The 17791-nt window shown below is 35.8% G+C and overlaps 1 protein-coding gene across 1 annotated transcript in view; it reads left to right on the top strand.

The window, feature by feature from the left end:
• HCN1 (hyperpolarization activated cyclic nucleotide gated potassium channel 1) overlaps positions 1-17791 on the top strand; it is a 194746-nt gene that overhangs the window by 118642 nt on the left and 58313 nt on the right. The window contains exon 4 of the mRNA XM_066569615.1: positions 7186-7404. Within this exon, the coding sequence (XP_066425712.1) occupies positions 7186-7404 (219 nt within the window). The remainder of the gene's footprint in view (positions 1-7185; positions 7405-17791) is intronic.

The raw sequence follows: 17791 nt of genomic DNA on the forward strand, positions 1-17791 counted from the left end.
CCAGGTCTGGTTTTTATCCTGGAAGTCAGTTGCTTCCACAACCTGCTGCCATGCAACTGGATTTCCTAGTTACCAAAGCAAGGAGGCCTCAGGTCAACCCCTGCTAACTCTCAGGCTGGTTCAGGAGCTGTTCTGGAAGATATTAATTGGCTTGAGCCAAACCTAGTTTTCTGAAAAAGTATTTTCTATAGACTGTCAAATTCCATAGTAGGGGAATGTTTTCTAGCACTTTTAAATTTTCTTGTTGGAAAAATGTAGTTTGTACTTTTCATATTTTTCACTTTAAAATTTATAAAAGCTTTCTAACATCTTTGTAACCTGAAATTCCCTTAAAATTGTTATTAAAGTAGTCCTTTGCAATGGAATGTTATTTCTTCAGTCATCTGGGTTCAGTTAAGGGAGCACAATGGCCAGATAAGAGGATGAGTCATAGTGAGATGATTCACAGGCAAAAGAACAGAAGTATTTTTCACATAAGATTTAATTTATTATTTTGTAACTTTGTATTTATAGCTGTAAAAACTCACTACTGTATCTCTTAACTATGCACAGATACAAAGAATGAAGAACAATACCGAGCAGTGTATAGGGAATCCTCCCCTATAAAATTGTGAGCATATCTTCTCATCCCTCTGAATGAAATGGACCTATTTGTTTGAACATAACACCTCAAATATATGTGAAACACCAGACTGTGTACATAAACCAAATATCTGCCCTTCTTCTGCTGTTTATGAATTTTCCACACTTATTCTGCAATGAAAATTATTCATTCTTTACCTCAGAAAGGTGATCACAAGTAGACACTCTGGCTACTTGCTTTTAATGAGGGAGTGTATTAGCAGATAAATATTTGCTATTTTCTGCATCAGGAAAAATAATCAAAATAAAAAGAAAGATCTGCCATGATACATTGTTTTTGTTTGACAGCTAGTGCCAAAGACATAGCATCAAAAAATGGACAAGCTGTAATGACAGCAAAGTCATGTAACTCCTCTGAACAGAGTATATAATATTTAGTCATTGCTCCTCCAAACTTCTTTTCCTGTGGAATGCAATGCCAAACAATTTCTTATTTTTCTCCTGCTAGTACTGCTCCTGAAAGTATATGCTGAGTCACCTACACCATCTGCTATCTGTGCACGTATCAGCTGAGAGAAGTGTTCAGAAGTTTCTGAAGACATCTGCTTATTTCACTGAGCTTACCGATTCAGGGTTTTTCTGTTTTAAATCATACATACTTGCACACTTCCTAAAATAGGCTCTTCTTCCTTGCACTTCATAAGAATTTTAGAACACTGAGATTTTTAGTCTTCCAAGTCTGATCCCACCTTGCCTTTGTTTACTAGTTTTAGAAAACAAGATATTCATAGTCGTAATAGCTGTGATAAGATCTAGAGGTTTTACATGGTAGTGCATTCACCATTGCATGAGCTTTGAAACAGTAAATATTGGACATCTTTCACGTTGGCCTACTTGGTTATTCATTGTCAATTCAAACAACTTCTTTAAAAGCTGAAATGCTGAGATGATATTTAGCTCCAATTTCCTGTCTGAGGTTTTAACTAATGCATCACTCTAAGGTACTGAATGATACCAGATGCAGAAAATTATTCAGCTTCCTGATGGAAAAGCATGTAAAAGATAAATCTGTATATATGTAGATATATATATATGGATTACTGAGGAAATGATCGATTCAATACAGAGGCCCAGTTCTATTGTCATGTTACTTGCACATAACTAGATGACACAGGGAAAGAACCACACGGCATTTTTTCTAGCTATGTTAGACATACCTGGTAAAAAATTTTGCCCACATGCATCTGTAGGCTTTTTGTAGCATGCCTTTTTGATTAGTTAAATTATAAGTAACTCTTCAGTTTCTAGAAACAGTTGAAAATAATGACTTGCAAATAAGTAAACAGCTGACTTATATAACCATATATGGCTGTAAAATACTGTTTTTAAATACAGTTTAATTGAATTCCTGATGGATAAGACTAATTTTTACAGTAAATTTGACCAGCAGTAGCTCAAGTCCCCCAGAATTTATGCAGATTTTTCCTCAGGGCCATTCCTGTGTTACAGTCTCTGACACCATGCAGGCAAGGATACTTCATGCTTTCTTCAACTTCACTTCATGCTTTCTTCAACTTATTAAACCCTAACTTTGCATTCATTTTGTGCAATGGCTTCCCATGACAATGCTAAACCCAGAGGGCTTACTTATGGACTTCTAGATGCCTCCATGGTCACAAGTAAATTTTAGTGCCTAATTCTGATGGGCACTGGGGTGAGACTAGTTGTGGAGCTACCTACTATATCCACAGAAAAAATATTTTTTAAGTTTCAGCAGTGGACAAGCTCATGCCAGCAGCCTAGAAGGAAGGGTTCCACTCCTAGACCAGCTCCAAAGTACAACTGCTGACGCTTGCAGAGTGCTGTGGGGCCAGTGTTGGACCGTTTCTGAAAGTGAAACCACAGGAATCAACTTCTAGAGCTCGGAAATGCTAGAAATTATTCTTTTAAATTTACTGGGATAGAGACTAACTGTCTATGTCCTGTCAAGATCTTCCTTCAGATACTACTTACCTTCAAAACGACCTGAAGACAATGGTGAGCATAAAAGAAAGGGGTGTGAGTGATAAGACAAGTTCTTTCAGAGACGGAGAGCTACTTTCCTACTTCTGCTTCAGTTTTGAAGGGAGAAAGAGGATGAGTTCAAAATCCTTGTAGAAATTATTTCATTTAATAATTAAGCCAATCTTTACTCCATGATTGCAAAGCCTGCCCTTGTAAACTGACAGACCCATTTCTGTAACACCTGCAGTAATTGTGACGTGAAAGAAAAAAGGGACTGAGGCAAAAATGAGGAAACCATTGCTGTCTGTGCAATAGTCTCCTTGGTATGAGATTTCTAAATCAATTTATATCTCAGTGCAAGGATATGGCTAAAGGAAGATAAGCTGTGCCTGAGGGAATGACTACAATATGGGAATGGAATTGATTTGTCTTATGACAACAACATTTCCTGATGAAAACCTCCATAGATTATATAGTAAAATAGAAACATTTTTTTAATCCCCTTAGAAAAACAATTTGTCTTTTATTGTTGTCCATTAGAAAGTGTCATGTGATTTATTTCTTTTGAGGTAAAAAGTTAATACATAAAAAGATATTCGTAGAAGTCTTATGTGAAATTATGGGAGAAACCATAACATCCTTGGTGAAGGAAAAGTCTTGGACACAGATTTTTAAGGATCAGAAGTGCCCTGGAATTAATGTATTCTTCAGGATAACTGAGGAGTTAATGTATATAGTTACAGAACTAATTGAAAATGATCAGTCACCATTCCTGTCACAAATGTGAGGATTTCTTAATGTCATCAAGCTAGATTATGTAATCAATCCTTGGATAAACAGCTTTTCCCAAAATTACTGTCTTTAATAGTTTTTCCAAATTAATGTAATTTAATTTAAAACTTTTTAAACTGATTACTGCTAATCTGGAAACAGTGATCAACCCATTGTCAGCTAAGAAATTAAATGCCCTTTTTTATTAATTGGTAGGCGATTTTTTCAGCTTTTTTTGTTGTTGTTGTTGGGGTTTTTTAATCTATACCTTAAAAATAGAATATGGCTATTTGGGAAACATTTAATCTGTAATAATATAAATATTAGTAATTAACATTGTATTAAAGAAAGGATAAAATCCTGTATAAAACCAGGATTTTCTGTTTCATAGAATGGCCTTTAATTAACTCAGGGATATTATTTGTAAATGTGTTATGCAAAAATTTCATTATGCAGGTGAAAAATTACTTCTTATTAAAAAAAATACTGCTGTAGGCCAGCAGAGAAATGGTCATACCCTGCTTTTGAACAGCAAAGAGCAGCACATTGGAACAAGGTTTGGAAAATTTCAGCCCCTGACAATGAAACAAAATTAGTGTTATTCCTGCCAAACCCTTAGGTTATACAAGACTAATAGGAAAATAATTAAATAATTATTATTTCATTTAGTAACATTGGTTGTAACATACATGATATATAGGATTTGACATTATAATCAATGTTCTTTTTAAGTGGTTTATATATGGAATAAATCATTGAGCAACACAAGTAGCTGTACTGAAATCTGCACCCTTCACAATGGTATTTGCTAACCAGTATTTTAAAAAAATATCCCCATGCAAACTAAAAAGACCAATTTTTGCACACCTGATTTTACTAAAAACCTGTCATTAATAAAGAAAAGAAACAAAAACACATTGGCAAACTATTTTTGACAACAAAATCCTCAGAGAATTCCAAGCTGAATTCAGATGCTTTGTCAGTCTTTCCTTTTTTTTTATTCACTTTTTGTTAAAGCCTTTCTACCTGGTCTGGGGACCTGCTGCTCAGGACCATCCATTCACAAGTGCCTGAAATCTGCCTAGCCTGTAACATGGTCTATAACAAGCTACACGGTAAAAGCTGATGCTGTCTGTATTAAAAAATGGCCATGTGAGATGGCCATGACTTCCACTCTGGATTCAGGTTCAGCCGTGACTGTCTTAGGTGTTGGATCACACTTTGGTGCAGATATATCTATATATGTCTCTATAAACATACATATCTAAAAGGCTGATATATAGTTAAACGTATATTATTAACATTGTTTCTTACATTGTAAATTTTTATTTATGTCTCTTCTGTCATTACAGCTCTCTTATTCCTACTTATTCCCTTCTGGTAGTACTTCTTTAGTAGTATTCAATTTATTTTTCACTCACCCTGCTACCCTTTTAGCAAGAAACATTCTTTCTATTTTCTTGCTTATTGCTACTCCTCACTTCCATTTTCTTATTCTTTCTTAAAACAGTGGTATTTTACTTAAAATTGTGATTCACAGACCTGGAAAATATCTCAGTCAAGAAATAAAATCCATTGGTGTTCAGCTTAACTCAGAGACTGTGGTGTAAAAATGTAATTTTGTAGAAGGTATTTTAATTGGGATTTATCACACCAAGGATATGATAGCAAATATTCATAGACAGGATCAAAAATAGCTTTTATTTTAGTTTAATAATTATAATAGTTATGCTAATAAACTTAGGAGAAAGATCAACTTTATGGAGCCCTACAAGAACTGAAGGTTTTATGTTACAGCTTCATGAATGCTGTGGCTTTAATTACACGACTTGTAGCATTGAAAGACCCTGGGTATTTTTTATCCAGCATGCAGTTTATAGTTTTCTCAATTTAAACTATATAAAGCACAACTGCTAAAGAATTTGACACAGGTCTCTAAAAATTTCCTCATTAGTTATTTTTGCGCAAGGAGTTTGATGCCAGCTGGAGGGAAAGGTCTTCAAAATAAATGGTGCCTTAATATTTTTAAGTTTCTTTCCTGAGAAATAGGGAATTTGCATTAGAATATCTGCAGTGACCCCAACAGCAAGATGTTTCTGTGCTCAGACTGGATAGTTCAGTCCTGAACTGGAGATTTTTTGGGGAAGGTTCTTCTAGTCTCTCATTTTTTGAGTATATTTAAAAAGTCTGAAACAATATTCAGGGTCTGAAGGTCTGAAATAATATTCCTTATTAGTCACTGAAACCTACCTGGCTTCCAGCTATCTAAGACATTTTTTCCTTTTTTCTTTTTTTTTCTTTTTGAAGTGTAGACACTCAAAACCTATTCCTTAGCTGTTTTTATGACACAAAATTTTAACTTGTGAAAAAGCAACAGCTCATAAATCTAAAAAGATTTGACTTGCAACATGAAACAAGTGTTAAGTACAGAGAAACCATTAATTTTTAAATTATTACATTTAGTAAATAAGTACTAGCTATGTCATCTGCAATACAACAATTGGCAGCTTATCTTCTGGTACTAGTTATTTAGGCTAATAGGAGGTCTAGAAAAAGCATTTTAATAGATGTGAAGCACAAGGATAGTTAGTAACCTTGGCATTCAAATGGCAAGAGAACAAGCTTGCGGCTCTTTGAGAAATTAGAGCATTTGAGTACAGCTTGTATCAGCAGAAGAGAGACACAAATATTTTTATGTCATACATAAACTTTGTATATAAATGCTGCTGCTGATATGGAAATCTATGTTAACAAATTTGTTACTTTTGGTCCTGTATATTAAGACACTATGCTATATAATTGACTAATCTTTCTCCAGTCATCCCAGTTTCTCTTTCTTTACGTCTTCATTTTTGAATTTGTTCTTGGTTATTTTTGTGGTAAATACTGTGTTTTCTCATATGTGCGCTGTGTGCCTGCAAGCACTGTTTGTCTCCTTGTTTCATTCTTTTGGCTTGGAAAACAGAAAAATCTGACAAGGAGTCCCAGGGCTTTTTGGAATGTGTAAAGGTGTCTGCTTTTTGCTGGGAACATCCCCTTTGACTGTCTTTATGTAAAGGATACTGCCAACATCTTTGCAATTTTAAAAGCTTACGAGCCAGAAGTCATGTCCTTCTAATCTACCAGAGAGGCTGGGAGGGGTAGCTGCACATCAGAAATGCAGGACCTAGGCATCACCTTTTTTTTTGAGCTGACTTTCACAGACTGTGACTATGAACATAGGTTTGCGATGACGCAGAATAAACAGACTTCTTTTCAATTGATATTATTCCAGTAGAAACACAATATTACAAAAACAACAACAACAAAAAATCAGGATAAACAGATATTACAATAAATAATACTCTTTTTTTTCTGTCCTTGAAAAGTGAAAGGAATCTAGTAAGCTAAATATGGTTGTGTGTTAAAACTGACAATTCCAAAAAGAAAGAAAGAGGGCTTTAGGAGTATGTATACACATATTAAAACAAAATATCACCTTATTTGGCTTGATAAGTCTGAGTACTCAGCTTTTTCTAATCCATCTGCCATGGGTTGTAAAATAAAATTGACCTTTAGTCTCCTTGTAATAAGGATAGCACCCACATTTAAGAATGTAATCATGTATTAAAAATAGTCAATTTTATTTCATTTCACTGCGATAAGTATTATCTGTCAGAATCTCTGACACTTTAGTTAATTTAGAAGGAATATCTCTTCTCAAACATAGAGGATACATTACCCGACTCGTCTTTCAGAGGCAGCAATCTGTGATCCCACTAAACAGGTACAAATGTCATTTTCTTTCCAGCGGCTCGCAGGCTCAGTCACTTGTCTCTTTTCTTGCAGAACGATTCCTGGGGAAAGCAGTACTCATATGCACTCTTCAAAGCCATGAGCCACATGCTCTGCATTGGGTACGGGGCCCGTGCCCCCGTCAGCATGTCCGACCTCTGGATAACGATGCTGAGTATGATCGTGGGAGCCACTTGCTATGCCATGTTTGTTGGTCATGCCACTGCCCTCATCCAGTCCCTGGATTCATCACGACGACAATACCAAGAAAAGGTAACTCATTGTCTCACAACTCCTTGGGTTGTGGAATGGATTAATGGGATGTTTTAACTCTTTACATGAAATGGTCTCGTAGCGTGTGAAGCCTTTGGCAGATGTCATTGAACACAAAGGAGTTCAGAACACTCCATGAGTTCAGTATATTTTTGCAGGAACATACTTTGCTTAGAGAGCAGCTGGTTCTTGATGTTCAACTTCCTTTATACTCTTCTGTGAAAACTCTATCCCTTGCTTCAGACTTACTTTGTATCCCTTTTACGTTCTGTAGGTAGTTGAACTAGGTAGCTTCAACCATGGCCTTGACCTTGGTAACTTGGCCCTGTCTTTACAATTTCCTGTCATTCCTTTGGAGTGCAGTTCAGAGATGACCCTTGAACATGTCAAAAGAATGGCCTTTAAATGAGGACCAGACCAAATCAGTTAGTTTTGCTTGTAACTTCCTCAGAGGAGTGCTCAGAAGAGGTCTTCACTTGCTTAGTAACAGTATTGTTTACATGTGACTCCACGACCTGTAAGGTCCTCTCCAAGGTCAAAAATTATTTTGGCCAAAGGTGGAAAAGTAGAGAAAGGTTAGTGGAAGAGTGTTCACTATGAAGCAGGAATTAAAAGTTGTTCTATTCCGGTAAAAGATTGGAATGAAAAAGATATGAAGGGGTACAGGGTTGGATCTTCATGAAGTACTAATTAAAACTGTCAGTTGTGTAATAAAAATCAGAGATAGAGGTGGATCAAGGCATGCAACTGGAAGATATGGCTAGCAATGATGGCATAAGGAAGAAAGGATCAGAATGAACCTCAGGAAGGGACAAAAAGAACGTGCAGAATTAGAGGTGCTTAAAAGATGACAAAATTCATTATTATAGTAAATGGGGAACTGGAGGAGCCATAGCAGGGGAGAGGTCAGCTGAGCAAAGCAGTGAAATCAAAGTTTACATTGGCAAATAAGAAACACAGCCTGGGCAGTAGTATTTGGCATGTGTCCATAACAAGGTCCAGAAAGGCAAACTGGGCAGAAATCACAGTATGATGTAACACAAACCTGAGGGAGAAAACTGGCAGAGACTAAATAGCCAAGGGGATGACCCTGACATCTGCTGAGGATGAAGGGGAATGACCTGAATTTGCTGGGAAAGAAAGAGGGGGGAAAAAAAAGAGTTGGATGGATTGGGGGATTTTCTTTATAAGGAAGCAAAGAGGGAGGAAATGAGAAGGTGTGGGTGAAGAAGGGTTTATATACAGTTTTGTTAAGCTGAAATTGCATCCAGATCATGGGTTCAATATGTGAGAGACAGGAAGAGGGAAGATGAGCTGTAAGTCCAGTGACAGAAAAATTTGCTTGTGTCTGACAAAACAGCTCAAAAACAAGTTTGGAAGCAAAACAGTTCAAAACAAGTTTGGAAGCAAGAAATTTCACACACTGTAGTGTCATAAAATATAAGTTAGAAGAAGAGGTTTAGAAAGAGAGTAGAGATGATCATTAAAACCAAATGAGTTCTGTCAGTGACGAAACCCCCTTATTCATCTCACTATAATGTCAAAGGGCTAATCCTGGTGGGTTACCTATCTCAACTGGCTCTTTGGGTCTGTTCTTTGAAGAAGTAAAGTAATTTTATCTAAATGGGACATTTCTAGGAAGCTGTGGGACAGAAATCTCATAATCATGGACATGAAGTATGACTGCAGCATCATTACGGGCTAGGGTCAACATACATACACACATATACATAGATTAAGAAATGTCACTATTGACCTGAAATCTCATGTCAATCATTATCCTCAGACCTTGCTGGCTGCAGCAGTATATCACAATACTTTCAGCATCAGAAATATAGTACTGGTAAAGATATCCATGTATTTTAAACTGTGCTGAGTAAAGCCAGTGTCAATTGCACTTGTTTTGTAAATTAAAACTCAGCAACAATCAAGCAGTATTGCATTTCTCATCTTTTTGCAAAACAGCAAACAAAACTTTCTGTTTATTTGTTTGCTCTCTGATTTTATGCACACACATTGTTAAACATTAGCATGGAAATATCCAGCATTTTTCAGCTCCTGCCATTCTCAACACATTCATTTTTTTCTTTTTTTTTTTTCTTCTGACTTGTTTCCTGACTTCTGAGGTAAAGAATAGCATGGCAGTGACAATCAGAAATTTAAGAAATAAGCCAGAAATTGCATATTTACATGCTTTAGAAAAAAATTTTATTTTCTGGAATCTATTCTTATGCTGTTTATTAAGGGCTAAAAGGATGTCTTGAACAAAGAATATTTTTCTACTCATTTCTGAGAGCCTGGACCCTGATACAGTGGTAACAACTGTACAGACTTGTCTGTAGATTATTAATAATTTCTTTCTCATAGTTTCATCTAATTTTAAAATAAATCTTTGATTATAGCATAAGAATTATAAGTCATTATAATATCACTACAAATTCTTAAAGGGTATTCTATATTTGTCTTTACTCTGCAAACGACATAAATGGGCATTCAAGACCATTTTGTTGTACCCAACTTGTCATCGTATTGTCTAAAATACTGGCAGACAAAAATTTTTTATATTTGATGTATCTGACACTTTAGAAAAAGGTAGATGAAATTCCCACTACAGATTTCAGAGTTTTAATATATTCCATTATCTATTTCTGCATAGATAGTTTTTTTTCTCCCTTCTTAAATTTAAAAAAATGAGGGAGACTTCTTTGATTTTTTTGGACTTATGGGCCAGGATCAACTTCTTTTTTTAGACAAGTATATCTCGGGTTGTATATTTATTGACTCCATTTGTTTCCTTGTCATAATTACATAAAATAATGAAATTAATATGAATTTCTAGGCAACACAGAATGATAGTGGAGGTAAGAAAGAGGTTCTTATTTCATTCTTCTCTGAATAACATCATTAATATATCTGTGGAATGCAACCAATTAAAGGAAATTTCTGGTCCTTCTCACTCTGAAAGCAGCCAGAAATAAAATATTTGCTGAAATCTCCCTCATTCAGGTCCTTCCAAAGCTCAAGGTATGCAAAAGTAGAACAAACATTGTTCAAAATGGAAAAACTGCACACAGGAAAATGAGAACAATATTTCATTAAGCCAAATGTTGAGCTCTATCAAAGCATTTGATCTGTGCCAAGCACTGCATGCTGAGAGAAATCACAACATGTTAATGGAGCAAATATCGTTCCACAGGTTTACTCTTATGGGCCAAAACCAAAATGTATCAGAAAATTAAGAGTGATTATAAGCCATCAGATATAGGAGATGGACAGTAAACTTGTGCTCTGAGAAGTGGTACAAAAAAGAATGCATTGATACATTCTGTTCACTCTGCTGAAGTTCAGTCTTTTTTCTGCTGAAGTAATGGAACTGTTCTCACAGGAAAAAAAAAAGTCTCTCAGATTTAATACGTTCATCAGATCTTGGTATCAATTAGTGAAGGGCTTATACCTAAAAAAGGAGAGAGATGTCCAGTTCAGGTCTACTTAATCCATATTCTCTTTACAGTAATAAAGTTTGATGGACCATTCTACCTTAGAAAAGCACTGAATAAATCAACAATCAATGTCATCTTAACGCTCTCTCCTTCCTGACTTTGGTGTAAGTCAAAGAGGAATGCACTAATAACTAAAAGCAATATTCCAAGTGACAACACCTCTGACATTTTGTAATGTCTAGAAAGTCAGCACATCTCAAAGATTTTTGCCTTTTCAAAGACATTTATTTGAAAGAACCAGAAATGCATATGCTAAACTTGTTAACAATCTGGTGTGAAACAAAGAAGGCAAAATAAGCAGTCATTTGACAAGGAGGTGAGGATCATTAGTTAAATATTTCTTCCTTTAGATGTTGGCAGTTCCTAGTAGAAAGATGTTTGCCTAATGCTGTGAGTGTCAAAGAATTTTCATGATTGAAGATAGGTTAAAATTTCCTCTGTTACATTCTGTCATAGGCAAAAAGTATCAAGGAACAACAAGCTATTAGAGGCAAGATTTGTAGTGGCATGCAGATTGTCTCAGAGCATAAAGATTGTTAAATTGGTTTGATAAAATACCAGGTATGAGCTGGGGATGTTATTATTTAATTTTATTTTAGTTTTCCTTATGCTATCATTTTCCATTTTCCTTATGCTATCATTTTATATATATTGTTTATTGTCTAATAGAACTCAAACCACATAAGTTGTTGAAAAAAAGAAAAAAGGGTCAGACCATTTTTGCCAATTGCAAGCAATATGAGAGACATTAAAATGTTTAATTCAATTATATACAAATAGGAAGTGGAAAAAAATTACAACTGCCTTCAATGTCCCAAAGAACATCTTCTAACCCCATCTATTGCTTGTATTTTATCTCTTAATTTATGATCTTTGATCATGTCTTCAGGTAAATCAGTCTAGTTCAAAAGAAGAAAATAACTTAAATGTACTTTTTTACAGAGAAAAAGTAATAACTATATAAAAAGTTAATTTAAAAGCAACCAGTAAGTTGTAAGTAGTAAGCAACTACTACATAATTATATGATATTGTGCATTTTAATATAGCTAGCATTGGGATTTGGAGCTCAGATTGCCAATTTTTCATTTCTTAAGCATCAGAAGAAACATTTTAAAAGGAATAACCGAATTAGGGCAGCAGGGCAGGTTTAGATTTTGCAGCATGAGGCCTTGCCCCAGCTTTTCTGGTCTGTCTGTCGCACACACACACACAGAGGATATCTAAATTGCCCTTGCAGTCCGTGGGGAAATACCTGACATGCATTGCAAGAGGTAGCAGCACCTTGGGGTGCTTTGGGGGAGCTGTGGATGGGACATGTTCCGACTTCCCTGCCCCTCCAGGTGTGTGTACTCCCTCACCTTGGGCAGTGACACAGCTGAGGTCCTCCCTTCCAAAACTGGGGGCCACCTCTCCGATCTTCCTTCTCTGAGCAGTTGTTTTAGGGTGCAATGGAGGGGCTCTGCCACAGAGTTAATCAAAACTTGGTAGCTACTCATCCAGCCAGTGACACCTCTGCATTTTCCTAAAGAGGAATGGGAGACATCACTTCCATGTTTTCTTGAGTTTGAAGCAGTTGGTGGTTAAACTGAAAGTGGAGCAAGGTGAATACCAAGTTTTGGCATGTTCATTAGAACTACTTCAGTTCTTAGGAAATATTTCTGGAAAATTTTACATATTTGTAACTGTGTCATCTGTAAGTATCAGGGATTTGTGTTTATCCACATGAGTCTGGGAAATGGCTGCTGTGGTCATGATGGAAATTCATAGGAAAGGAAGAGCTGTGGCCAACTCAGGACCACATCACTATTTAGCTAGGCTTACACCAGCTTGTGGTCTATATATTTTATTAAACTAAATACAAATATCCATGCTGGACTAGAGTCAGATGAAATAGAGTGAAACTGATAAAGTTTCCAATGCCTAATATCATATGCCATTCATAAAATCTTTGAAAATTTTGGTTTATGGATTTTTTTTGGCTTAAATTGAACAGATGTTTAAATGGCAAATTGCAGAATCTGAATTTTAGACACACAGCTGAATTTGCAAGAGTGAAGTCACAGAATGTTATTACTGGATCTGGTGTGATCTGAGCAGCAAAGTACTCATTAAGTACTGATTTCTAAGTTCAGTAGCTTTTCATGGTTTACACATGGTTTTTAAAAATGGAAATAATGCTTTTCTGGGGCTGATAGTAGTTTTTAGAAAGTCTGACAATACTGTAACACAAAAATGTTCTGTGATTCTTTACTTAAAAATAGCCTGTTTTCATTTATAAAGCATAATTTTAGCAATAAGTCATGTCGTATCACTGCTGAAGAAGGTGAGCGACTTGGAAGATAAATCTAGTATTTTCTATGCAGCACAGCATACTTGGCACACCAAAGGAATTACTTATTTTGGAAAATGAGGGGTGGTTTCCTTTATCCTTGAATTTGACCTACTTGGAAAAAACACATAAACAAACAAACAAAAAACACCCCAAAATTAAACCAAAACAAAACCAAAAAAACCCAAACTAAAACAGGAAAATAAAGCAAACCCTTTTCTCAGCAGGGTTTCTCTACTTTTGCAGGTTTTTAGAAAATTCTCATCAGCTTACACAGACATATATCCTATTCAGCTTTGCCACAGTGCAGTATTTTAAATGGTAAAGAATTTTTAAGTGTTTTATCAAGTGATCAAGTACAAGAGTTGCTAACAGTTTTGTACAATGTTAGGACTTCAGTAGTAAGTATTCATTTTAACCAGAAGCCATATAGTCATCACAGTATTGTGAACAACAAAATTCATTATTCCCTAAATATTTAGGCATGACTGAGAGTCATTGCACACCATAGTATTTGTGGATTGTTTCTGGTAGTTATAATTCCTGGATTTGTGAGTTTATTTGGAAGTCCATGGTGTCTTATAGTTAGAAAAGGGTCTGTAAGTGTTGCCTTTAGGATTATTTCTGAATCATCTTATGCTTTTTTGGCATACATCATTATCACTGACTGCTAAATGTAGAGATGTAGTATTCCTGGCTTCTGTGAGCCTTATTGGTCCTTGTAGAAAGCAATGAGATTTATTAGAACAAAGCAAGCAATTAAAAGATACTTGGTATCACTCAAAATTCTGAAAGGGAAAACATTCTGAAAGGGAAAAAATAGCTGAATCTCAGAAAAATCTTTTCAGGTACTCTAGTTCACAGGATGCATCCTGTTATTTGATAGAACATGCACATAATAGAACTTGTAGGTACATTAATCCTTTTATTTATATGCATCTTTTAACTTGATGTGTAATTAAGGCCATCATGAAATCAACTGACATATAAATGAATATGTAAATTCTCAGCCATGAGAACTAGTGTGGGCTATGCAGGCAGAAGCTTATTCACTGAGCATGAAAATATTTGTTGTGTCATGATAAGGCCTTCACTGCCATCTCTTTTTTTCTCTTTCTCATCTTTATCAGTGTTTTATTTATAATAATTACCTGGATTTTTGCTGCACATACTTGTGATATTGACATTGGTCTTCACAATTTTTGAAACAGGAAAGAATGATAGATAGCATTGCAAAAAGTAAGGGAACAAAATATTTTCCCTCTCCCAATCAAAAATCAGAAATTACTCACCTTTAATGATACAACATTAAAAAAATCAACAATTCTTTTTCTCTCAAGTTGAACTGAATATGATGTTTAGTTTGAGAGCAAGAGTTTGGAGAGAAATATAAATTAGTCAGAACATTCTCAATAGACTGCTCTCCTCTTTTGTCCTGGTACTTCATTATTGTTTCATCTTCTCATTACCCCATTCTTGCTGGGGAAATCGGGCTGGTGATTTTTGCCTTTCCTCTGAGAAGGCGCTTGGTCCCTGCCGGCAGCAGGTACTGTGCAAGCCAAGTGCTCTCCACCCGGCTGCATCATACCTGTGCCAAAGTGTAATAGACTCCCACTGCTTCTAAAATGACAGATGGGACTGTCTTTGATTTATTGCTGTGTTGGGGGTAATTTACCTATAAAGTGTTCTGCTGTCTTGCATTATGGATTAGGTTTCTAGCAGTTTTCCATATGAAACTGCAGAGCAAGCTCATTACAATTGCAACCATGTTCATGATGACTATATAAAATTAGCTGTGAAGGCATGAAGTTATTCTAGAGTCAGATTTTACACACAATCTGCTTTCTTTCCACAGTAATTACCATAGGCTCCCACACTAAATAGATTTTTTTAAAAAAAAGAGAGAAACAAGAAACAAGGAACTAAGTTTTGGGCTTCAAACTTTCTGTTCAAACACAGCACGAGTTACAAATTTAGCAAGAGAAAACTGTGATTCACACCAGATAGCTATAGCAGGTAGCTATTATCCAAGTTGCACTAGAATAACTGTGCTTATGTCCTGTAGATGGATAGAAGGAAATAGAAGTCAATATTATCTAATATAATATTAGGAGTGAGAAAATAATCCTTTCTGTGAAAGATTATGGGGTTTTTTCTTTTACTTTGTTAGGGAAAAAGGGAAGAAAGAAGGATTGATTATTTTTATATTGATTTGTACATCGTAGTTCTTTCCCAACCTCACCCTGTTTCTCAATATTTGAGAAATTAACATATGTATACTCTGAGAAGAAAATAATTTGTATAAATAAGACATGCAGTATTTATAAATGCTTTGGAGTGCAGAGGATAGCAGAATAACCAAAGCATTTTCCCTTCAAATGAGTGTTTTAAAAACCCTTTTGTATTGTTTTGTGTGATAAATTAACAGTTTAATCCAAGTGGTTATTAACCTTGAAAAAATATTGTAACACTAATTCAAGAAAATTTATTAGAAAGGACAAGCACTAATAAATATAGAAGTAGAATGCTTTTAACTCCATTTGTTTTCATAAAATACACTAGACCTGCCTTTTACATCTTATGCTACCAAAGGAAAAAAAAAAACCTTCAGAAAACATTTTTCTAAATGCTAGTTACTTAAGCATAATAAAAGGGCTTTTAGAATAAAAATTCACAGTGCTATGTTTTCACAGGTTGGGGTTAGGAAACTGTAATTTTCAGAAAGATATCTATACAATCTCCTTCTAGACAAAATATTTGTTGGTCAGAATTTGATGTATATGTAAAAGTAATTTTATAAAGTTTTGAGGAAAACACTGAGAATTTTTTAAAATGAGAAGTGAAGTCTTCGGGTGTTTCTTGTTATGCATATGAAGGAGCTGGTAACTAGAATTTATGGAATTAATTCCCCTATTGTAAGATACCTCCCAATCCTTTTTAATTTTTCAACATTTTTTAAGGCATAGGCCTTTGCTTCCCCTGATTTAGTAGGGAATGTAAGTAAGAGAGGTGGGTGATCACCTGGCTGAAGAGTCCATCTGTCTTTGTTGCTGTTTTATTCCTGCACACTGTCTGATGTTGTTCAGCCCATGTTTGGGCATCATCAGGCAGCATCAGAGGATGGACGTGGCCCCACCTTAGCCAGGAGTACCACTGACACCAGAGGCAACCCAAAAGGATGACTCAAAGGAAAACTGAGGCAGAGAGCCTCAGAAGATGACTGGTCAGTGTAACAGAGATAGTGGAAAGGCATGTCTGGCTTTTTCCTATGGTATGCCTGCAAGGAAAACCAGTTTGAAATGACAGGAGCCAAAGAATATGTGAGAGGAAGTGAGGATGAAAGAAACAACAGGGACTGCACCGGGGGTAGAGGATGTTGACTTGTTTTAGAGAAGAACTGTGGTTGACAGAGGAGCTTGTATTGAGGGATTTGTTGATGGCTAAGCAGGAACCTCTCATTGGGCAGTACATGATGTCATCTGAAAGAATTTAGGAAGTCATTTGACACACACTCTGAATTTTTGGCAAAGAGATAGAGATGAACCTTCTATTTCCGCCTGAATATCCCCTCACTTTGAACAGCAGCTTCTGTGTGTGCACAGTGCAAATAAAAGAAGAGAACTGAAGTGAGGATGATCAATGGAATGATTACCTGGATTACTATATCACATTACCGAGTTCAGCCAGGTGGGAAGTTTTGGGTTGCATGAGCAGAGACAAGATAACATCTGATAATCCCTGCTCCATCAGATGCAGCTGTAAGGCATGAGCAGTATTTACTCTTTAAGCAGTGTTGCTAGGAAAAAAATCTGAAATCTGGTGTAAAAATGGAAAAAAGAGATTTAAAACTCTGATGAACTACATTGGTCCATTGATTTCAAAACAAAGCTATAACAGTCAGAAAGTAACTGCGTGAAAAATGATAGCACAGTAAAATCAACAGTATATGTAACTCAGTAAATGAAAAGATACTTTTTTTTATTGCTGAAAGATTGTGGTTTAGATTTGTTTGCAAAATATTTAAAAAACAGGCTCTTGCTCTGCAAAAGTTTATGATTTAAGATGGAGAACAGTATAACCTTGCAAAATAGTACCAAAACAAGATATTTTTTGGAACAGATATAAACCTTAGCTCTTCCTTGGTTTTACTTCAGCTTTATTTTCCTTCATAGTTTCTCAGTCTACCAGCACTGCCCCCAGTCCCCATGTCTCTTTCTAAGGCAGTCTCTGCATCTGGCAGAGACCATTTGTCCTCTTCTTCCTCAAAACCCTCCACAAAACCAGTCTATTTTGTGTGGTTTGGAGAAGACAGGGCATTCATCTAAACCTTGCACCATGCCTTCCATGGCAGGAAAAGAAAGCTTTCATTTTCCAAATGATTCAGTATCACTTAACATCAAGAAAGTTAGAGCTTCCTGGGGAGGGCCCAGTGATGTAACTACAGAGAATAATGTGAAAAAGGAGAAGAATGGGGGGAAAATGAATAATGAAAGCACTGTGCTGTGGTATATCCATTAATTTAGGTGTAAGCGCCATTGCATGTGGCTTTTAAATTTG

Source organism: Molothrus aeneus, chromosome Z (genome assembly GCF_037042795.1).
Source record: "Molothrus aeneus isolate 106 chromosome Z, BPBGC_Maene_1.0, whole genome shotgun sequence".
In the NCBI taxonomy this organism is placed as follows: domain Eukaryota; kingdom Metazoa; phylum Chordata; class Aves; order Passeriformes; family Icteridae; genus Molothrus; species Molothrus aeneus.